General features: G+C 35.3%; 1 protein-coding gene across 3 annotated transcripts in view; it reads right to left on the bottom strand.

Annotated features, from left to right (window-relative positions):
• Positions 1-24,730, bottom strand: part of CAB39L (calcium binding protein 39 like) — a 106,813-nt gene that overhangs the window by 39,106 nt on the left and 42,977 nt on the right. For all 3 annotated transcript variants that reach the window (XM_055089665.1, XM_028497237.2, XM_007105278.4), the window contains 3 exons: positions 14,080-14,221; positions 8,994-9,158; positions 3,664-3,782 (listed from right to left, as the gene is read on the bottom strand). In XM_055089665.1, the coding sequence (XP_054945640.1) occupies positions 3,664-3,782; positions 8,994-9,158; positions 14,080-14,181 (386 nt within the window). In that variant the 5' untranslated portion in view covers positions 14,182-14,221. The remainder of the gene's footprint in view (positions 1-3,663; positions 3,783-8,993; positions 9,159-14,079; positions 14,222-24,730) is intronic.

Raw genomic sequence — 24,730 nt, 5'->3', positions numbered from 1 at the left:
TTTGTTCTAGTTCTGTAGAAAATGCCAGTGGTAGTTTGATAGGGATTGCTTTGAATCTGTAGATTGCTTTGGGTAGTAGAGTCATTTTCACAATGTTGATTCTTCCAATCCAAGAACATGGTATATCGCTCCATCTATTTGTATCATCTTTAATTTCCTTCATCAGTGTCTTATAATCTTCTGCATACAAGTCTTTTGTTTCCTTAGGTAGGTTTATTCCTAGATATTTTATTCTTTTTGTTGCAATGGTAAATGGGAGTGTTTTCTTAATTTCACTCTCAGATTTTTCATCATTAGTGTATAAGAATGCCAGAGATTTCTGTGCATTAATTTTGTATCCTGCTACTTTGCCAAATTCATTGATTAGCTCTAGTAGTTTTCTGGTAGCATCCTTAGGATTCTCTATGTATAATATCATGTCATCTGCAAATAGTGACAGCTTTACTTCTTCTTTTCCTATTTGGATTCCTTTTATTTCTTTTTCTTCTCTGATTGCTGTGGCTAGAACTTCCAAAACTATGTTGAATAAGAGTGGTGAGAGTGGGCAACCTTGTCTTGTTCCTGATCTTAGTGGAAATGGTTTCAGTTTTTCACCATTGAGAACGATGCTGGCTGTGGGTTTGTCATATATGGCCTTTATTATGTTGAGGAAAGTTCCCTCTATGCCTACTTTCTGCAGGGTTTTTATCATAAATGGGTGTTGAATTTTGTCAAAAGCTGAGAAAGTGGTTTTAAAACTAAATGACTCAAAATTACTTTTTTCACATATTAGAAAATAAATGAAAGCTAAGTTTTTTCTTAAATACAGAAAAAATGGCATATAATTATTATAAATTATCCATTACAATAGGATTCCTGGTAAATACAGGTGATTAATGAATGGAAGTGTTCATATTTGAAATATAAGGAAAATTTCTACTTACATCAATTTAATAGTTTGTTCAGAAACTGAGTGATCCTTTGCATCAACTAATTTGTAAAAGAACAGTAGTCATTTGAATTCATCATAAAGTTCACCACCAAATAGGACAGAGACACATTTTCAAATAATTAAAGATATAATAAAGATATACTGATTATTCATACTCAGTAAATTTTATATGTAATCATAATTGCAAAAGTGCCAATGCCCCACACGTTTTATAGAATCACATATAAATAAATATAATCTAGTAGGAAAAAGTTATTAAAAGAGATTCCAACCTTTATCATTTGTCTCTCAAAATTATTGATTTATAACTTACAGCACCACTTCTCAAACTCCCTTCCCTCCTCTAATTTACTATGCAGCTACCTTGGAGCCTCCCACTAGTAAACCTCCAAAACCCTCTCCTGATATTAGTGGGTTTTCTCCCTCTGATTCCTTCCTCCTCATCTCTAAGTCTTGTTTGTGCCAGTGGACATAACCTTCTAGCTTAGTCTAATTCCCCTGCCTGCCTTCCCATCACTAGGTTTTTTTCTCAACTCTCTCTACTGAAAAAGGGGAAGGGGTGGGAGAAATATAGGGGACAATTACACATTAATGAATCCTGTGCACATCACAAATAATAAAGGCTCACTACAGAGCTGTAATATGTTCCAGCAGATAAATTATTAATGAATAACAATTAGAATTAGTTGTTTATCTTGTCTCATTATTTCTAGAAAGGGAAAATAAAGTTATATTCTCCAATATAAGTTGTAATTCTTCACCAACTTAATTTAAAAAATAAATATCCCATTATGCTAAATTTTCACATCTTCCACATGGAGATCAGCTCGGTGCTTCGTGACCACCTAGAGGGGTGGGATAGGGAGGGTGGGAGGGAGATGCAAGAGGGAGGAGATATGGGGATATATATATGTATAGCTGATTCACTTTGTTATAAAGCAGAAACTAACACACCACTGTAAAGCAATTATACTCCAATAAAGATGTTAAAAAAAAAAAAAGAACATCTGACAAGTAAAACAAAAAGACAAAGAAACAGAAAATAGAAGAGATATGAAATCAATCCCAGAGATTTAACTTTGACTAATAGGAGGACGAGAAAGTGAGAACAGAGAATATAGAAGGGAATAAATTTTCAAAGAAACAGTATGTGGCAGAGGATGTTAACTGTCCACAGAAATCCTTTCTCTTCTTCTTCCTGGGCACTAACTACATTTCTCAGGTTTCCTTAAGAATTAAGAGGTCAAGTGACTAAGTGCTCTCAAATGGAATGTGAGTACGAGTAATGCAAGCCATTTCCAGTCCTGGCTCATAAATTCTCCCAAGTATTTTTGCCTTCTTGTGGGCCAAAATGGCAATCAACAAAGTGATCTTAGGAACCACATGTTGAAGGAACCCCTGCTGACCTAGAACATCTGTTCTTCTCTATTGTGTGAGAAATAAATTTATCTTGTAGTTGGCCACTCTATTTTGGGGTCCATTTGTTATAAAGCTTAAGGGTTGTTATAAGTTTAGCCTACCCTAACTAATACATGATACAAGTATATTTCCCTTTCCAGAACTGAAAGACTTAATTCTCTAGTAAAAACAATATTTCGTACTAAAAAACAAAGTAATTATAGTACACTACTTCGTGCAACAATGAATAATAATTACATAGCTATAATAATATAAATGTGACTAATAAAATAAAAAATCGTGATAAAGTATAGTGGGAGGGTTAAGAGAAGGAAAATGGAGGAACAGTGGTGGTGGAAATACTAAATTGTCATCTAGTCTATGAGAAAGTTAAAAGGTATTTTTTAAAATTGGTAAATCAAAAGTTAGTAAAAGCCCATTATTGATAATATAGAGGTAAATACCAGATGAACAAATAAAAAAGATGAAAGTGGTTGTCTTTGGGCAAATGGGACTGAGGAATAGAGAAGGAAGAGGCAGAGCTGATGTTTGTTGATATTTCTGATTTTTAAACTATGTGGTATGTATTATTTTGATACAATAAAATGTTTTAAAATGTACAAGAAAGGATTTGGGAATTGAACACAGACGAGATGGACTAGAAGAGCATGCTAGGTTCAAGATGGTAAAGTAGAAAGATAGAGCAGGGGAGACAAAAGATAGTCCGCTATCCCCAAGCCTTTCTACATCCATATTTCTGGTTTTAGGAGTTGGAGTAGCCTCAAAATGCCCGAGAAACATTTGTAAATGAGGATACATAAAAAGTAATAATCAGGAATTCTACTATCTGACCAGACTTTAGTTTTTTGGCTGCCCTGTGGTCCCATATACATACAGTGATATTTATTCTATCCTCACGTGGAAGCATGTCACTGTAGTAGATGCGAGCCATTGAAAGGATATCTTGTGTGTGTGTGTGTGTGTGTGTGTGTGTGTGTGTGTGTGTATTTGTGTAATGAGGGGATTCAGTCTTATGTAAAGAGGCTAAGTGGGCAGCTAGAAAAAGGGCAGATTGGAAAGCACGAGCAATAATGTAATAGGAAGAGATAACAGGAAAGTGGAGGAAAGAGAGGCAGTAAATGGAAGGGAATTTATTTAGAAAGGATTTTGCTGCAGCCTGAGTAATCCCAGAGACATAGATTTGGAAGGCTAACGTCAAGCATGGCAAATATGAATCCAAAAGGGATCGTTTTCTCAAATGAGGCTAATACTATATATTACTTTTAACAACTTTTCTAAACTCAAACCTACTTTAAAGGAAAGCACGCACCTACCCTTTGAGGAGCATAAACAGGATATGAGGATGAGCACTAATGTACTCCACAGTAGGACTCCGAGCGCCTATCTGTCGTCTCAGGATGTTGTTAAATATCTGGGTCACATCTTTTTTTCCCTGTTAAAGAAACAACCAACCATTAAGTTGTATACTTTAAATGGGTGAATTGCATGGCATGTGAATTATTTCAAAAGCTGTTTATACACACACACACACACACACACACACACACACACACACACACAAACACACACTCATTCTATTTAATATGACATAGTATTTTCCCACCTGAGATTGTGAATTCTTTGACTTAATTTGTCTAATGATAGGTACAAAATATATAAACAACCAAAAAAATCAAGATCAAATAAAATCAATGCCCTACACATATAGTAAGCATTTCAAATTGTTAAATGCATGAAGTCCAGTCAAAGCTTGTGTCTCAAGGCTTTCTGATTTCTCATTTTTATAGTAATAAAACCAAAGGTTAAGGACCACTTTTTAATGAGGGCCAGGGAACAGAAAAGGATCTTTAGGGGATGGAAATTTTCAAAAACTTAGGACCATAAAATGGCTTATTGAGAAGCTGATCCTGGAGTGCTTATTTTGCTTATTTTTTTTAAAAACGTAGCAAGAAATAATCATTAGAGATTAAATTATCACAGCAGGAAGTTTTCTGCTTTTTTTTTAAACATCTTTATTGGAGTATAATTGCTTTTCAATGTTGTGTTAGTTTCTGCTGTATAACAAGGTGAATCAGCTATACGTATACATATACCCCCATATCCCCTCCCTCTGTGTCTCCCTCCCACCCTCCCTAGGAAGTTTTCTGCTTCTTTGAGCTGCTTTCTAATTCAAACTGAACAGTTGACTTTGCATCCACCCTATTTTCACAAGGCACACCTGCCTTTAAAATGAATGCATCAACTCTTATATGCAATACATTTTCATCCTTTGATCTCTTATCACGTTGTGTTTCAAAACATCAAAGAGCCTAAAGCTGTGTCTTGAATAGTGGCCAAACATAAAAAAACACAGCTCTGAGTTTGATCCTGAGCCCACAAATCAGAAACCTTGCAATCTCAGCCATAACTCTTTTTTTTTTAACCTCATAAGAATATGCTGAAGTATTTTTTTTCTGTCAGCAATTTTAAGACTTAAAGGATTAGACAAAAATTTATGGCTATAAAGTAACGAGATTTTCTTTCAAACAATTTTAACCCAAAGGTCTGTCTTCAAACCAGCCGTTATTCACATAACAGCAGGATCCTCCAATACTTTCCTCACCCCGGTGGACCACTTTCCTCCTGATTCCTGAAGAAGAAAATGGGTTTGCCACACAGATTCCTGAGTCAGTCTCTGTTACCCAATCTAAACCAATGCCTTGGGCCACCATCACTGTTGTCAGCTCTGGATTTCAAATCTCTGCTCCTAGCTCCTCTCGGCCCTTGTTCATTGTCTTGCCTTCTACAACTAGTTATTTTCTCAGCTAGTTATTTTATATATTGTTTATCCAAGTATAGAAAACTGCCTCTTCTCCTTCATTTGACATGTACTATTAGTACATAGTTCTTTTATCAAGGGTTTAAGGGTAACAAAGGGTCATTATAGCACAGTGCAGAAACAACTTCAAATTGAATCCTACACAACATAATTAAAGATTATTAAAGATTCCTCAGCATTCCTGATCATCTTTTTCCTTAAGCCCCTTCCTCTGTCATGGCTCTGGAGCCTTCTCTCTCCCTTACTCCAAACCCTTCTCCTATTTCTCTTCTATTTCCTACTCCTATCAAATTTAGCCAAAGAGACGGCATTTCTCAAATTTCTGTTATTTTACTCTGCAAAGGGAATCTAAGCTCTTTTCTTTCAGTCTTTTTCCTTCCAAACATTGCCTAGAGACCTCACCTTTCACAACTAACAAAAAAGCCCATGTAGGTGTCTTCTAAACAAAAGTTCTTTTTTTTTTTCTGTAAGGAATGCTCCATCCTTTTAGGTTATCTGGCAAAAGCTGCAGCCCTTCCGTAAAGTAATAATTTTCCTTTCCTGTTATAAAAATATACCAAAGATTTTACAGTCAAATGACTGTTATACTCTTCAAAGAAGCCCCAGGAGAGGCTATTCACTTACTGAAGTATTATCATTATTCTTGAATTATGCTCTACACATTTACTAATTCTTTAAGAAAAGTGGCTTACTGCTGTGCTTCAGGACGTCTTCCTTTGTTCCAATTCCCTTACCTCTGCTTCTATTTCTCATTCTCATACCTACATTGATTCATTCATCCAACCAATGGATATGGAACTAGGCGTGGGAAATGCAGTCCTAGTACTCAAGATACTCTCAATCCAGAAGGAGATGTACCTGGGCTACCTAAGAACCAAGAGATGAGGAGGGTGGGGTTCTGTGTGATTAGACTGAGTTTTGAAGTTAGGGGGAGTTTTATCAAATGGTCACTAGTTTATACGGATACTTTAAGCTTGAGAAGGCAAGTTTCTGCCTGTGGGCTGATTATTCATGCTTCCAGTCCATAGAAATACACAGCACATTTCTGCAAGTGAGCTCATAATGCTAGTAATGGTGCATCCTTCCTGAAAATACTATGAGTATATAGTTGGTGGAATGCTTAAAACTGAACCATTTTCAATTTTAACTTTTTCATTCATTCATTCAACCGAGAAGTATTTATAAGTATTTATTTTCTATGGGTCTGATTGAGGAGGACAGCTTCACCTACTGAATATCACATTCATTTATAACTATGTTCTAGGCATCAACTGAATGAACAAAGTCAAGAACTGTCTGGTCATTTATTCCTCAATAAAGCTGAAAAAAAGAACTGTCTGCAATTATCATGATAATAGACCTTCATAATGATAGTGTTGAGTCATCAGTAAAAAATTATTACATCTAGTATATAATTTTGAAGGAGAAGCAAGTATACAATGCATGTTATAAAGAAAATGTAAAGTAATCCACAAAAGTAATCTACTTAACTTTCTTCATTTGAAGAGTTAATCTTTAGCTACATGGAAAATGCACATATTCAGAAAGATAATTTTTTCCCCAAGGATTCCAGAGAATAAAAGTTTACTCTACTTGATAATATATAAGTCAATTTTTAGGCAATTGAATGTCTTAATCCCCAAATAATTTTTAAGTAAACTTCTCTATATTTATTTCCAGTACACCATGTAAAATAAGGGAAATTTGCATAAGTGTTTCTTACTCTTCCTCTTTTGTTTTCTAAGCCAAAGCTGCACAAAGTTGTGAGGCACCCAAAGTTTTTCTCTGGTCTACTCCCATCTCCCCAATTCTTGGAGGGCACTTTGAACCTATGCTATTCTGTGGTCGCTCAAGGCTTCTCCAGGTCCCTGGACCTGACGACATCTCATCCCTGACTCATTCTTCAAAACATAACCAACCTTGGTCATATTCCTTCCAGCATCCCATTGCAAATTAAGCTAATCCCATAAACTAACTCAAGCTAACATATTAATTAGTGATGATAATAGCTTAATACATTGCTGCTTTCAGGGAAATATGCAAAACAAGGGGAGATTTATAGAAATATAATGCCGTATTCCAAGAGCAGGGAGTTTCCCAGTTATGGTCACTCACCAACTAAATTTAAAACTAAAATAATAAACAAAGAACAAACATCAAAGGTTATAACAAAAATAAACCAGCTTACATTTAACTTAAGTTTGAGAAAGAGAGAAGATGAAAATATACTATCTGACATCTGTATATATTTGCACATGTATTTAGTGTTCTTCCATAACATGTATATGTATATATATTTTACTTTGTTTAATATTTAAAAACAATGATATAAGTTCATATTATTCCTATTTTATAGATGAGAAAGTTTAGTCTCAAAGAGGTTATGATACTCTTAAATAGCAAAGCAGGGACTCTATAAACGATCCTAAATCCAAGTCAAGTGTTTTTCCACTATGCACAGCTCCTACAAATGTCCATAATACCTCATTTTAAACTAAATTTAAAAAACACGAAAGTATATAAACACAATGATAAAACTACACTTTAATTCCACATATGCCAGGTTTAAAAAGGAAATGGGGAGTAAGATGGGGAGGGAGAGTGACAAGCCAGGCAAGAGGAAAAAGTAGGAAAGGAGATTATTGAGCAGAAAATGTCAAGGTTAGAGAAACATAAGCGAGGGAAGGAAAGAAAAAAACAGGTGTTTCTGAAAGGAAGGCTGAGTTGACCCTGAGAGGCCCTCAGTCAGTGTAGTTTCTCGTCAACACACCTGACTTCACATCTCCAGAGCAGTCTTGCCCTGCATTCCTCCTCTGCTCCAGTCAGCCAAAATCTTCCCCTATCTAAGCCATCCAGAGAGCTGTGGGCTAGTATTTCCACAGATCCCCAGAGCCCTGACCTTATCTTGGTCTAATCACTGTAATGAGTTTCTTTTAACTTCCTTGGTGACAAAACTAAAAGCTATTTACTTTAGAAATCTCCATTCTCTTCTATCTTTGAGAATTAATGGAGATCCAAGCACTTACCTGAGAGTATCAAAAGCCTGATAGTGGTAACAAAACAACAAACAAATCAAAACCAAGACTTCCATCATTGAAGTGTGCCTTATGTATATATATTTCATTGAAAAACCACTGTTCTAAGTTAGATATACCATTATATATATATATATATATATATATATATATATATATATATATATACCATAGTATACCATAATAAAATGCTTGCACATATTTACCACTTATGTTTCTAGGTGTTGTTTTATTTATTATTTAGGTAATTAGGTATAATTGCTTTCAAAATGAGATAAATATCCTATATGAGTAGCATTTAACAAATTTCTTAAATCATTGGTATAAATATTTTAATTAAAGAAACAGGTCTGGAGACAATAAGTTTGAATCTCAGCTTAGGCTCTTAGTAACTGAGTGACTTTGGGGAAATTACTTAATATCTTTGAACTTTAGGGTCTTCACCTGTAAAACAAGACTAATAATATAGTACCAATCATATATAGGTTGCTTTAAGAATTAAATGAGATGAGTGCTTGGAAACTGTACAACATGCAGTAAGCACTCAACAAATGTTATCTATTATTATTATTATTATTATTGACCAGTTACTTTCTTACTTAGCTGCATAAAACTTAATTCCAGTATACCTTTTGCTTTTTTAAAAAAACGATTAAGATGATCTTACAACTTTCAGGGGAAAATGGGATTTTAAATAATATATAAACAGTAATAAAAAAATTACAGTCAAATATTGGTATGTATATAAAAATTGAAAAGCAGAATTGTCATCCTTTTGCAGATAGTTTACCTCAAAGTCTATCAGCTGTAGGTCAGCTATCAGTGTCACCAGCAGCCCACTATTGTAGAGTTCTTGTGCTAGCTGAGCCACAGCTTCTGTTGGGGGTTCCTTGTCACTTGTCCCACACAGAATTTCTTTCATTGCTTGCAGTGATTTCGACACTTCTTCTGAAGCCTAGTGACCAAAAAGTATGCTAATAGTTGAGTAATAAAAAATTTCAGGTTATAAACAAACAAAAACCAGTTATTGAGCCCTGCTTATTTATGATTAAAGAACTCTGTACAGTTACAAACAAAAACCACTCAGTAGGCGCTGTGTTTTTTATTTCAGAAAATGTTACTAAAGTTAATTTATAAAAGAGAGATCTTTAGTATTCTACTTAGTTAAAATAATTGAAATGATCTTCCTTTATTAAAAAAAAATTTTTTTTAATTAAAAAAAATGTTTTTACTTTTTGGCTGCACTGTGCAGCACGTGGGATCTCAGTTCCCTGACCAGGGATCAAACCCACAGCCCCTGCAGTGGAAGTGTGGCGTCTTAACCACTGGACCGCCAGGGAAGTCCTCATGAACTTCCTTAAATCATACTCATACTGAACTTTACTAGTAATTAATTATAAATTTAACTTATAAATTAAATTCAGTCCATTTTGAAGACTTATCAGTAGCTAGTCGTCTTTATTTAAGTCATTTGTTAATGTTTTTCAACAAATCCCTATTATTCTGGGTTTTTTAATGGAGTAGGTGCAAAATCATATATTGTCAAAACCCATAACCTTTGTCAATCCACTGATCCCTCACACATAACCATTATCTTTTTGTTATCTATGAAACTTAAAAAAAAAAAAGCAAAAAAATCTCACTACATTTTTTAAAATGTCCTCATATTTTATATGTTACTTTGCTTTTATTAATTCTTAAAAAAAATTTTTTAAATTAATTTATTTTAGGCTGCATTGGGTCTTTGTTGCTGCGCGCGGGCTTTTCTCTAGTTGTGGCGAGCGGCGGCTACTCTTCCTTGTGGTGCGCGGGCTTCTCATTGTGGTGGCTTCTCCTGTTGCGGAGCACGGGCTCCAGGCGCGCGGGCTTCAGTAGTTGCGGCTCACGGGCTTAGTTGCTCCACGGCATGTGGGATCTTCCCACACCAGGGCTCGAACCCATGTCCCCTGCATTGGCAGGCAGATTCTTAGCCACTGCGCCACCAGGGAAGCCCTCATGACATTTTAAAGAATAATAGGAGAATACATAGAGGTAGAAAGTACATTAGTGAGTTTTAGGGCCTGGGTAAGGGAGAACGAGGTGCTGAAAATGTTCTGAAATTAGATAGTGGTGATGGTAATACAACCTTGTGAATAAACTAATAACCACTGAATTGTACACTTTAAAATGGTGGATTATATGGTATCTTAATTACACTCAATAGAAATATTTTTTTAAAACAGGTGAAGATAAATAAATAAATAAAGCAAGCAAGCGTGGGATACCAAAAAAAAACCCAAAAAACAGGCCAATTAGTTAACAATTTGCTGAATGTTTTTAAAGAAATATAGTTTTATTACTTTCAAGTATTATATCCTAATCATTATAATTGAAGAAGGAAATGAGGAGAATAAGGCAAAATAATAAAAGTAACTCATAGTAGCATGACACTACTTAAAAAATTAATTTCCAGATACATTTTATGATATTGCTAAAGCAATCCTTAATTTATTAAAGGTTGGAAGTTCCTTAAATTGTGACATATATCCACAGAAGATTACTTTAAACATATATAGAGTTAAGAATAATTATAAAGCAAACACCAGTGTGACCATAAGAGAGGTCAAGAAATAGAACATTTTTAGCAACCCAGAAGTCACTTGAATGCCCCTTTTTCAGCCGGAAGTAAATCCTTTCATGTTTTTGATGACAATCATTTATTTACTTTTATTTATAGTTTTCTCACCTAAGTTTGTATCCCAAAACAACATAGTTTAGTTCTGCTGATTTGGAATAGTACCTGTACCCTCTTATGATTTGCTTCTTTCACTCAACACTGTATTTGGGAGGTTCATCCTTGCCGCTGCATGTAGCAGCAGTTCTTTAACATTCATTGCTCTATAGTATTCCATCAATGGCTGGACCACAACTTCTCACTTCTACTGTTGATGGACATCAGGGTTGTTTCCACTGAGGGGTTACTATGAACAACAATGCTATGAACATTCTTTTTTCTTTTTTTTGCGGTACGCGGGCCTCTCACTGCTGTGGCCTCTCCCGTTGCGGAGCACAGGCTCCGGACGCACAGGCTCAGCGGCCATGGCTCACGGGCCCAGCCACTGAGGGGTTACTATGAACAACAATGCTATGAACATTCTTTTTTCTTTTTTTTGCGGTACGCGGGCCTCTCACTGCTGTGGCCTCTCCCGTTGCGGAGCACAGGCTCCGGACGCACAGGCCCAGCGGCCATGGCCCACGGGCCCAGCCGCTCCGTGGCATGTGGGATCCTCCCGGACCGGGGCACGAACCTGTGTCCCCTGCATCGGCAGGCGGACTCCCAACCACTGCGCCACCAGGGAAGCCCGCTATGAACATTCTTGACATGCATCCTGGTGCATGTTTGCAAGAACATCTCTAGAGTTTATACTAGGAGGGGAACTGCAGAGTCTTAGAACATGTATATCTTCATATTTAACAGATAATGTACTAAACTCATTTCCAAACACCAATTTATACTTTATCACTCATAGTGAATGAAAGTTCTTATTGCTCTCCACACTTGCCAACATTTAATACCATCAAACATTTTTCATTTTTGACAGGATAGTAGGAATGTAATACGAATTAACTGTTGTTCTAATTGGCCTTTTCCTGATCACTAATAAAAATTATTGTCTTTTCCTTTTTCCTCTCTTTTGTTATTTAGATTCACTCTTATATGAAGGTCATTTCTTCATCCTATTGAGCCAATATTTCGCTCAATATTACAAAGTACACTAGAAATAAAAATATATTTCTACATTCCTTATAAGATGTAGGATAAAAACTATATTTCTACATCATTACAAGAATACAATATTGTATCATTCACTGGGACAGAAAGATACTATTAACTCAAGGGTATTTATTTTACAGATATCTTGAATCTTGCCATAAACTAGTTACTTTAGAGACAAATTTTATATGTAGGATTCAATGTCCCTTTGAAGGAATAACTAAATTACTAAAAACCCCTTCCTCTGAGGAAGCCCTTCTTGGTAGGACTTTAAAACAATGTTAAAATGAGGCTGCACTGGGAATTCCCTGGCAGTCCAGTGGTTAGGACTCCGCGTTTCCACTGCAGGGGGCGCGGGTTCGATCCCTGGTCAGAGAACTAAGATCCCACATGCTGCGTGGTGTACCAAAAAAAAAAAGCAGTAGAAACTATCAGTTGATCTTTAAATATAAACTTTTTACCCTCCATGTAAGTATAATATTATACACCAGTATAACCCCTTAGATTTTTTTTTTCATTCTGAGTTTTTTTCCTTCCAGTTTTATTAAAATATAATTGATATACAGCACTGTATAAATTTCAGGTGTAGAGCATAATGATTTGACTTACATACATCATGAAATTATTATCACAATAAGTTTAGTGAACGTCCATCATTGCATATAGATACAAAATTAAAGAAACAGAGAAGAAAAGAATATATTTTTCCTTGTGTTGAGAACTCAGGATTTATTCTCTTAATAACTTCCATACATAACATACAGCAGTGTTACTTACATTTATCATGTTGTACCTTACACCCCTAGTACCTACTTATCTTACAATTGGAAGTTTGTATCTTTTGACTGTCTACATCCAATTCCCTCCCCCCAATACCCCTGCCTCTGGTAACCACAAATCTGATCTCTTTTTCTGAGTTTCTTTGTTTTTGAAGTATAATTGATCTACAACACTGTTAGTTTCTGTTTTACAACATAGTGACTCAACATTTCTATACATTTCAAAATGATCACCACAGGACTTCCCTGGTGTCCAGCGGTTACGACTCTGAGCTCCTAATGCAGAGGGCCTGGGTTCGATCCCTGGTCAGGGAACTGGATCCTGCATGCCGCAACTAAGAGCCTGCATGCTGCAACTAAAAGATCCCGCACACCGCAACGAAGATCCCGTGCGCCGCAACTAAGACCTGGCGCAGCCAAATAAATAAATAAATAATTTTTAAAAATATATTAAAAAACCCAAAATAATCACCACAATAAGTCTAGTTACGATATGTCACCATACAAAGGTATTACATAGTTATTACCTATATTCTCTACACTGTACCTTTCACACCCATGCAACTGGAAGTTTGTACCTCAATCTCCCTCAGCAATTTCTTCCCCCTCCAACGCCAACCCACCTCCCCTCTGGCAACCACCTGTTTGTTCCTGTATCTATAACTCTGTTTCTGCTTTATATTTGTTCATTTGTTTTGTTTTGTTTTTTAGATTCCACATATAAGTGAAATCACACAGTATTTGCCTTTCTCTGACTTATTTCTCGTAGCATAATGGACCTCTAGGTCCATCTTGCTGCAAATGGCAAGATATCATTCTTTTTTATGACTGAAATGGATTTGGTGGTTGCCAGAGGCGGAGAGTCGGGTGTTACCCCTTAGTTTAAGTCTAGAGGGATCCAAGGTTGGTCAGAGGCTCTAGAAAGTGAACGAAGAGGTCAAGACAACAGACTCGGGATTCGCTGGTGGCGCAGTGGTTGCGCGTCCGCCTGCCGATGCAGGGGAACCGGGTTCGCGCCCCGGTCGGGGAGGATCCCGCATGCCGCGGAGCGGCTGGGCCCGTAAGCCATGGCCGCTGAGCCTGCGAGTCCGGAGCCAGTGCTCCGCAACGGGAGAGGCCGCAGCAGGGGGAGGCCCGCATACCACAAAAAAAAAAAAAAAAAAAAAAAGACAACAGACTCAACAATTATCAGTTGCATAAAACCTGGAATCAATTTAAACGTACTTACAAAGACCCTACGAGTGCATCACAGACCATGTTTAGGATTCTTCACTAAGCTTTTACATTGGCTTTTTTGGTCTATTCATGTATTTTAATAAAAATGTTATTATTTTAGCTCATACCTTATCTGTCTTTTTGTCTTGCTTTTCCAAAACGGCCATGTTGTCTTTCAGAATTTTCACGATTTCTGCTGGATTTTTGTGCGATTTACTAAACAAAGGCATTTTTTTCAACTATAGAAATATCTTCTTCCAATGTGGAATGCTAAAAACAAACAAATAAACAAAAATTATAATTATAATTCTTAACATGATTAAATTGTTATACCAAAATGTCTTATAAGTTTTCAATAACCAATTCAGTAATATGAAACATTAAAATCAGTCAAACTAAAACAAGTTTCATTGGGACTTCCCTGGTGGTCCAGCAGTTGAGACTCTGTGCTCCCAATGCAGGGGGCCCGGGTTCGATCCCTGGTCAGGGAACTAGATCCCACATGCCACAAATAAAGGTCCCGCATGCCACAACTAAAGATCCCACTTATCAACTAAAGAATCTGCATGCTGCAACTAAAGATCCTGCATACCGCAACTAAGACCCGGAGAAGCCAAATAAATAAATAAATAAATACATAAATTAAAAAAATAAAATAAAACAAGCTTCACCAAGTTTTGTGCCAAATTTAAATTAATATAAAATATTTTAAGAAATATATTTTTTAAAGTTTACCTAAAAGTTTTTACTCAAAGTTTAAAATCTTTCCTAAAATAGAAATTCAAGATTTATGCAAGAATGGGAAAAGGAGTATTTTTAGAGAATAACCTGATATTTAAAACTAGATATTTTGACTAAAGAGAGTGATGATGATGATGGTGATAATAATAATCATAGATAAAATAAAACATGTAAAACAAAAGTGGGATCAGGATCCACATACTTTGGTAAAGCAATGTTTAAAAACATGCCACTCAATAGCAATCACAAAATTACAATGTAAAATTGTTTAGAATCTGTTTTTTATTTACTCTTCAAATATTCAGCTGGCATACTCACTGATGAAATGAGGACTACCATGATGGGGGGTGAGGTGGGAGGGGAACAGGAAAATCAGTTCTTCTTTTTGAGAACATCTATTTACATAGAGCAGAGAAAGCCAAATATAGCTGTCATTGCCCTATTTACACTAAAAATGTGTTATTTTTTTTAGAAAAAAATATAAAATTAAAGGCTCCAGTTAGTAGAGGCATATTCATTTGCTTTACATTTATTAGCAAAAATATTTCAAACATTACAGAAATATGATGGAATAAATCAAAGTCTCCCATTAACCAGTCATCCAGAGGCAACAACTATTATCAGTTTTGATACATATTCCTCCTGAATTTTTTCTATGTATATAAAAATATATTTTTTAAAACCGAAATAGAATAAATACTAAATATAGTATTTTTCAACTTTTCCCCACTTTTTATATCTTGAATATCATTCTATGAGTATATGTTTAGATGCACTACAATATTTTTATAGCAATATCCACTATACAGACATATTATGTAATTACTTCTAGTATTTGGTAATTTATTAAATTATTATATAATTTATTTTACCAATAGCTTTATTGATAGACTTTTGTGTTAATTCCATTTTTCCTCATATTTTTCTTATTAACAATGATGCAATTAATCAATAAAGAATATTACACACAAATGTACACAGCAGTTGATAGCAGTACTCTAAGCAGTTATTCCTCTGGCATAACCTTGGCTATGGTTCTAAATATTTATTTCATCTCCCTAGACTCCTACTTCCCAAATCTGGTTCCCTAGGACTTCTGTCAAATCTCTGAGTTACCTTATATGCTTCCAAAAAATTTCTTCAGTATTTGTTGTTTGCGATCAAGAATAATGTTAACTGGCACTCAACATACCTGCTAAACAAACAGGAGGTACTTAAACCTCCAAATTGTTCTGAGTCGGTAATTCATCCACTATGATTCAGAAGTTATCACCCTTGTCTGCACGTTATTTGCTCTATCTGTAAAATGAGTGTTTTGTTTTTTAACTGTGAATTCACCTAGTCATATCATTTAACTCATATTTTTTTTCATCTCATTCACGAAGATATCAAAAAAATTTTGCCAAATGCTCTGGGAAAGCCCAGATACATTATATTTATTTGTTAGTACCAGTTTAGTTACCTTATTTTATTTTTTAATACATCCCCATGACTTACTTATTTTGTAACCGGAAGTTTGTACATTTTGACCCCCTTCACCCATTTCATCCACACCCCACCCTCCGCCTCTGGCAACAACCAATTTGTTCTGTGTACTTATGAACTTGGTTTATGGTTTTTTAAGGTTCCACATATAAGTGAGATCATATGGTATACGTCTTTTTCTGATTTATTTCACTTAGCGTAATGCCCTCAAAGGCCCATCCATGTTGCCACAAATGGCAAGATTTCATTCTTTTTATGGCTGAATAATATTCCATTATACATATACACACACACACACACACACACACACACACACATGTTGCCACAAATGGCAAGATTTCATTCTTTTTATGGCTGAATAATATTCCATTATACATATACACACACACACACACACACACACACACACACACACACACACACATACATAGAACATACGCTTTATCTGTTCATCCATTGATGGGTACTTAGGTTGTTTCCATATCTTGGCTATTGTAAATAATGCTGCAGTAAACATGAGGGTGCATATTTCTTTATGAATTCGCTTTTTCATGTTCCTCGGATAAGTACCCAGAAGTGGAATTGCTATATAATATGGTAGTTCTAGTTTTAATTTTTTGAGGAACTTTATACTGTAAGGGGGATTCTTAAAGAAAGATAGAGCATCATATTTTGAATTAGATAGGCCAAATACAGCAAGCTCTAGCATATTCATCACTGGTCCACACCCATTCTAACTCCATCAAGGCCAAAGATAAAGTATGTTAGGTGGAGTCCTGAAAATGGTGCCTCCTTGGGATAAAGTGGTAGTAGTAATAAATTCTACGTCAGAGTTTTTAGAACACACGTTATATTTCAACAACACAAGAAGCAGGAATAGGAGCAGATGCCATGCTAAGTCCAACAGACTGACACTAGGTGAATGCCTCCTGGGCACTGAGAACTGTGGTGAGGTTGCACACATCAACCTGCCCTCCGGCATTAGTGCTGACAGCAGGCCATGCAGCACACAAATATCAGGGGACTGACATGGGCCTTATTGTACTTTTCCACTTTCCAAAGTGAACAGAATAAACAACAAATAAATAGGTTCTACTAAAAAAAAAAAAAAAGAAGCACAAGCAAAGGGGAGAAATGCCCCGTGGACTTCGACAGGAAAGGTTACTTCCAAAATTAATTCTCTGTAGGAGATAGACTAGATATAATTGGTAAAATAAAAATTTAACAAAGGAAGAGAATAACTTAGACAAAAAGAGAGCTTGTCAAGATAAAAGATCAAAAACACATAATATACACACATATACAGAAATACCCCAAAATGCAGCATGGCAATCCAAATCTGCATACAGCAGAAATGACCCCACAGAAGATTGACTGAGGACAACCAAAAGGTACACAATTAGTTAGTCTATATTTATTCATTCAGAAAATATTTACTGAGCACCTGTAAGGTGTGAGGCGTTGTACTAGTAAATGCAAAATAAGCCTCAGAGGGTGCACAATGTAGTGGGAGACACAGCCGCACAAAGGGTTTTGCCAGAATGCCAGAAAAGGTTAAACAAACTTAAATGATAGAGAAAAGGTACTCGGTGTGTGTTCGCGTGTATGTGTGTATAGTATATATTATGGAAATATGGAGAAGATACAGTGTTATATCTATAAAAACGGGTATTACAACAATGAAAAGAGGTGAAGGAAGACAACAAATGCAAAAGGAACTAAAAAATGGAGAGAAGCAACAAAGATAAAACAGCTTAAGCAGAAAAAGGATCTAAATGTGGTCATTTACAGGATTTTTCTAGTTGAGATTAATGATGAGACCCCAAATTCAGTGCCTTGTGGCTTTTAGAAGAAACCAACATTCTTCTCTTAAAGCTCATTCCTACAAAATGACTGTTAACAACAAAAAGGATGAAAATTAAGTTGTCTTTGGACTTTCATGAAACTACATGTCATAAAACCATGGAGGGAATCCACAGAGTTCTGAAAGGGAAAGTCTATAACCTCACAATTAAGTCTCTAGCCAACATATTTATGTGTGAATAGACTGTGTACACTTACTAAAATTTTTACAAAAACATGAGAGGGAGTCAAACCCACAAGAGTTCAAGAAAATAAATGCTAAAAACCAGAAAGAGTTCTTGAAAGGGAGCCTTGATATTGCTGGCAGAACATTTGGGAGGGTGCAAATCTACAATTCATTCATGTGGGAATAAAAATAAATAAGGATTCAACTAAATAAGTTAAAAAGGAAACTGCCTCAAAAATCTCAAGAAAAGAATGATGGAAATAACAATAGAATTAGAAATAACTGAATCAGAAAAGTAAAAGAAAAAGAAAATCTCTGGTTCTTTTTGGTGCCTGTTTTTTCTGGTGCTAGACCTGTCTGCTCTCCTTCCCACCCCACCCTACCAAAAGGGTGGGAACATGACCCAGGTGGGGCCAGAGTATTCATTCCACTGCCCTGGCTACAGCAATTGGCTCACAAATGGATTGTGACACCAACAAGCTAATCAAAATGCTTCAACAGGACTTTTTCCCCTAGGTATTTTAATTTAATTTAGTTTAAATAAAATATTTAGGGCATCTAGAAGAAGAAATAGAGAACAATGTAACAAGTTCCTGTATATTTACCACCCAGCTTAAAAAATAAAACAACTAAAGCAACGCCCTTGGTACAATTTTCTGATCCCATTCCCCTCTGGCTCATACTGTACCTATTTATCATGTACCCTTACCTATACATGCTTTCACACTTCTACTAATATTACAGACAATATGTGATATTGTTGTGTATGCGTTAAAGCGTTACAGAAATGGTATTACACGGCCAGTTTCTTTTTTTCTCCCTCAACACTGTGTTTATGAGATTTATTTGTGTTAATACACAAATCTCATGTTTACCTTACGTGCTGTATAGCATCCCACTGTATCACTATACCACAATTTATTTAGCAGTTCTCCGAGTTCTAATTGTTTTCAATTGTTTATTATTAAACGCATAATCATAACACAGATTCTTTTGCCGGTCTACTTATACATTTGTATGAGAATTTCTCTAGGGCAGTGGTTTCAACTTCTAAAATAGTGCCTTGCAGTAAGAAATGCATTTTATATTGTGATCCAGAGCAAAGGAATGTATAAATGATTGTATAATTGTTTCATGAAACAATACTTGACCTCTGGATAGATTCCGTTCTGTTCTATCTGTCCTAGTCTACATTATTTTTTTTTAAGTGCTGATCATTATCCATTAATTGACTACCTGCTAATTAGTATGCAAGATGTCATTACAGGGGGAAACTAGATGAAGGGTATACAGGATCTTTCTGTATTGTTTCTTATAACTGCATGTGAATCTTTAGTTCTCTCAAAATAAAAAGTTAAAAATAAAGAATCGATCACTACGGAAAATCGACAGTGATAATCCAACATAAGGATAATTACTATTCCTCAAGTAGAAAATTAACAAATGAAAGATGTACTTAAAGACGTACAAGATGTGTCTATTTGTCTACTCAATCCTTCAGTAAGCCACCCTTTTATTTTATTTATTTATTTATTTTTTTGTGGTACGTGGGCCTCTCACTGCTGTGGCCTCTCCCATTGCGGAGCACAGGCTCCGGACGCGCAGGCTCAGCGGCCATGGCCCACGGGCCCAGCCGCTCCGCGGCATGTGGGATCTTCCCGGATCGGAGCACGAACCCGTGTCCCTTGCATCGGCAGGCGGACCCTCAACCACTGCGCCACCAGGGAAGCCCAAGCCACCCTTTTAATTCTATACAGCCACAGAACTATTTCTGAAATGTGGCTCAGCTAATGTTAATGGTATTATCTGAATGAGATTTGTGATACATCTAAAATTTTTTCATCTTGATGTTTTTCTGCATTATCTATAATAGTGAGGAATAAACCCATGTAACTAAGAAAAGAACCGAATAGAAAAACCTATTTTGTTTTTGAATAGAAAAACTGAATATTATTAAAATGTCAATAATCCTAAAGTCCATAATTTGATACAATTCCAGTCACAAGTCTAAAAAAGTTTTTAGTAACTAAATTAAGCCAAGAATACCAAAAAAACTCACAAGGATAACGAGTTTTTAAAAAGGAAGATTTCTTACGAGGGAATGAAATTAAAAGTGCTATCAAGTGCTATAAGTGAAACAGTGACACAAGAAAAACAGACCAATGGAACAAAAGAGGCCAGATACAGATGTTACTATAAGGGACTTTCAAACTTCTGGATGTAAAATAATTTCTCTAATTTTAGAAGTGATGAAATAAATCTCAAAAAAAAAAAGACTGACAAATCAGTTAATATAAATGTTATAAATCTAATAAATTGTTTTGAATTTTTATGGATAAAATAATAAAAACATTGTAGGCAAACAACAAATAAGAGAATTCTGTGCCATGAATATGAAAGACAGAGGGCTAATATCATTATAAAAGGAGATCTAAGACAAATAAGAAAATCATTAATAAATGATGCATAGATATTAGAAAACCGCAAAGGAGGAAATACAGTTAAACACATAGTAAATGTTTATTCTCTATAATGGAAAAATGCAAACTTAACGTGAAGGACTATTTTGCCCATCATATAACAAAGTTTTTTGTTGTTGTTTTGAGAAAATTCAATTCTATTGATGGTGAGATGCAACAGGCCCTCTCTTTTCTTACTGGTGGGAGTATAAATTGGACAATAATTTGGCAATATGGATCTAGAGCCTTTAAATATTCACAACCTCTGATTTTAGTAATTCTGCTTCTATCAATCTGTCCTAAGAAAATAAACTAATAAAGGTTATCTTTATAACTTTTTTTTCCACATTTTAACATCTCTAAAATGTGCATGTGTCTTACAATTGATGGGACCTTACACTAACTGGCAGGGGTTTTTTTTGTTTTTGTTTTTCTTCTTTCTTAGTGGTACAAGAGTATATGCCTTACAACCAATGGCTTCTTAGATTTGATGAAATATAGTATATGGCTATGAAAATGTTTACAAAGAATGTGAAATAAAACGTACATGTTAAAAAAACACCATCCCATAATATAGGGCATAACTACAACTATGTAAAAGCAAACAAAACCACAAATACACAAAACCTATGGATAGAAAAAAAAATTTTTTAAAGTTAACAGTGATTGCCTCTGGGTAGTTGGCTTATAAATACTTAGTTTTCTTCTTCCTTCAAATTTTCTCTTTTGTCCCCAAACTTTGTTCAATAGATCATGCAAATGTTTTTACAATGGAAACACCTTCTCATAAATGATACTTTTAATGACTAAATAATCATTTTTTAAAGTTCAAACTGTGGAATATCTGATCATCATGTCTTTTCAAAGCACTAGTCAAACAAATATGATTTCTGTTACTTTGGCTATGAAATTTCATTAAGAGTAGCACTTGGCTCAGATTCTGGAGAGAAAGCCAAAAAAAATTCTTCAGCTCTGCTCCCAGGGAACTCAGGCCCTGTAGATTTTTAGTAGATTTTGGCAGCTTGGCAGCATTCCCTTTCCTAAGACACAGTAGAATATTTCATATTCCTAACTTATGTGTGAGCGCCTCTAAAGATGACCCAAAGTCAATCACTCAAATGCCTCATCTGAACATGTTCAGTGACATAAGTGGAGAGGAGTGTGTTTGAAGGGGGATGGGGAAAGGGAAGCTAGGAGAAGAGGTCATTTGGGGCATTAAAAACCCTCACTGTTATCCCTTAAAGTATTTTAAAGGGGAATAAATGTCTATCTGTAGGTGGCTAATGAGTATCTCTAGGCCTTTATGTCTAACCTCCAAATGTGCTGTTCAATAATAGTTTTCATTTCAAAGATTTTCCACGAAAGCTTAAGGGAGTGGGAAATTTATCATTGAAGACAAGAGAAGTCTCAAGATTTCCATAGGTAAAACCATAAAAAGCATAACCAAACTGCTAACTCATTGTTAGAAAGTCAACTCAAAAATGAGCCTTGTTTTCCTTCATATAGGTTATTTTACAATGAACAATAAGTAAGAAAGGAACATTTCCAAAAGCCTTTCATAGAGCTTGCTAATTTAAACTTAGTCACAGGTACCTTCGCTCAAACTAAAAAGATTAAACCATCACATTAAAATAAATTTCAAGAAAGTTCAGAAATTACTATTCTTTTATCTTTTATTCCAAATAGGACTCACAGATAGAAATAATGCAATCAAAAAGTACACCTATGGCAAATAATTGGGCCAATAAGATTCATTTTTAAAAATCAATGGGATGGAGATTACATGAGTATATGTATTTGTCAATATTCAGTGAACCGTTCTCTTAAAATGGGTACATTTCATTGAACGTAAATTTTAAAATAAAAAAAGTACACCTAAAAGTTCTACTGTATTTGTTGCATCACAAATAGGCCTCTTCCCACCACAAAATTATTGATTACCTTCACAGATATAATAAATTACAAAGCATGTCATTATTGTTATATATGTTATGATATTAAATCCATTATAAAACATATTACATATGTCAAAGTACCTTCCAATCAATGCCCACTATCCCTCAACCATTCCATTTTAAAATATACTTCCTAGATGTAATTAGAAGACACCACAATTGCATTTAGTACTTGAAAACCTATAGAAATGAGTGAAAATCAGTGGACAAAGTATAAATAAGAACTTTGGTCATCCTTTTTCTCAGTTCAAAATGACTAAGAATGAACCTGTTTTTATAAGTTTTGTTAACAGAGTTTGAGGGAGCACCATTTTCAAAAATGAACAGTTTACATAGAAATGAAAAACTTGTCAGAAGTGTTTTATGCACCCTTACTCATTTGGAAGCCTTGATCAGACTTACATCAGAATAAAAACTCTTTTACAAGAAAAAAACCCATGTCCTTGGGAATTGCTCCTTAATTCTAATGTATTGTAACCACTGAAACAATTTAAAAATAGAACTAGTTTATGAAATTAGGAAGACATACAACTACCAATTTATTATTATAAATATTAACCTACTAGACTACTGTTCCAGGAAAAACAAGCAGAAACTTCATTCACAGTGATGTTTCTGTTGACAGCTCCAGTCATTTGTTGGTGTTAAAATTTTCTACATCTATTAGCTAATAAAGATTGTCAATGGATAATCATTTTACATTTGAATTTCATAATCTCAATTTACAGCAGAGATCTGAAGCTAGGTCAGTATTCTCAAAGACTAGGAAGTGTAATCAAAGTATCAGTTCTCACTGAAATTCACAAATGGCTATTTTTCACAACAGAATTATCAAGGGAAACTTGTAATTCTTTTTTTGGGGGGGGGCTGTCTTTCTTGTAAGCACATACATATACAAAATAATCATCAAATTTTGGTTAGATACTGTTTACTGGTATTAAGGCAAAGTTTATAGTTACAGTGTGAAATACAGCCATTTCATAGCTTCAGTAAGCCCTGTGCCTATCTATGAACTCTCAATCTATAAAACATTAACATGGGAGAGTAAAGATGAATGTGATTTAGCTGAAGTTATCTCTCATCCTATAGACTTCCAGGATTGTAAAGTTCTTCTGGATGGCTAAGTTAATATGACCTCTCATCCTTCCACAGCTGGAAGAGACTAGATGAGTTTCTGCTGGAAATTTAAGACATATAAGTCATAAAATATTTATAATTTCATTTAGAAGCAGTAAAGATTTCATCTTAAACCAACTATTTTAATTACCAGTGGAACACTAAGTATGTCCATAATTAAAAAGCATGCTAGGGGCTTCCCTGGTGGCGCAGTGGTTGCGCGTCCGCCTGCCCATGCAGGGGAACCGGGTTCGCGGGTTCGTGCCCCGGTCCGGGAGGATCCCACGTGCCGCGGAGCGGCTGGGCCCGTGAGCCATGGCCGCTGCGCCTGCGCGTCCGGAGCCTGTGCTCCGCAGCGGGAGAGGCCACAGCAGTGAGAGGCCCGCGCACCGCGAAAAAAAAAAAAAAAAAAAAAAAAGCATGCTAATATAGATTTTTTCCTTGTTAAGGGAATCTCGGCTAAATATTATCTTTAAGCTGCATTATAAATCTATACATGCATGTACACAGACATCCATACCTCAGAAATGGAAAATTGTCCAAACTATTCCACATTTCATTCAATCATTCAACAAATGTTTATTAAGCACCTATTATATGCCACTTGGGATTACTCAAAATCATTACTTTTAAAATATGATTTGAAATAGAACATAGAAAGTATTTTTTGATCAAATGGAAAGGTTTTTCTGCCACTAAAAATCATCTAAGTATAATCTGCATTCATTGTATTGTTCATTTCATTACACATGTTTACCGCAGTACTAACTTTAACATTTTATATCTTGGCCTTTTAGAGAAACCTTTTTTAAAAAATTGAAGTATAGTTGATTTACAATATTGTGTTGGTTTCAGGTATACAGCAAAGTGATTCAGTTATATCTACATATATATTTTTTCCAGATTATTATCCATTATTGTAGAGAAACCTTTAGGGCCAGTGTAACTAAATTTGGATAGACCTAATTTGAGTTTTACGAATAGGCCACATTTC

The sequence above is a fragment of the Physeter macrocephalus genome, chromosome 13 (assembly GCF_002837175.3).
Source record: "Physeter macrocephalus isolate SW-GA chromosome 13, ASM283717v5, whole genome shotgun sequence".
In the NCBI taxonomy this organism is placed as follows: Eukaryota; Metazoa; Chordata; class Mammalia; order Artiodactyla; family Physeteridae; genus Physeter; species Physeter macrocephalus.
Note: the sequence above shows the minus strand (reverse complement) of the source record. Positions and strands in the feature narration are given on the sequence as shown.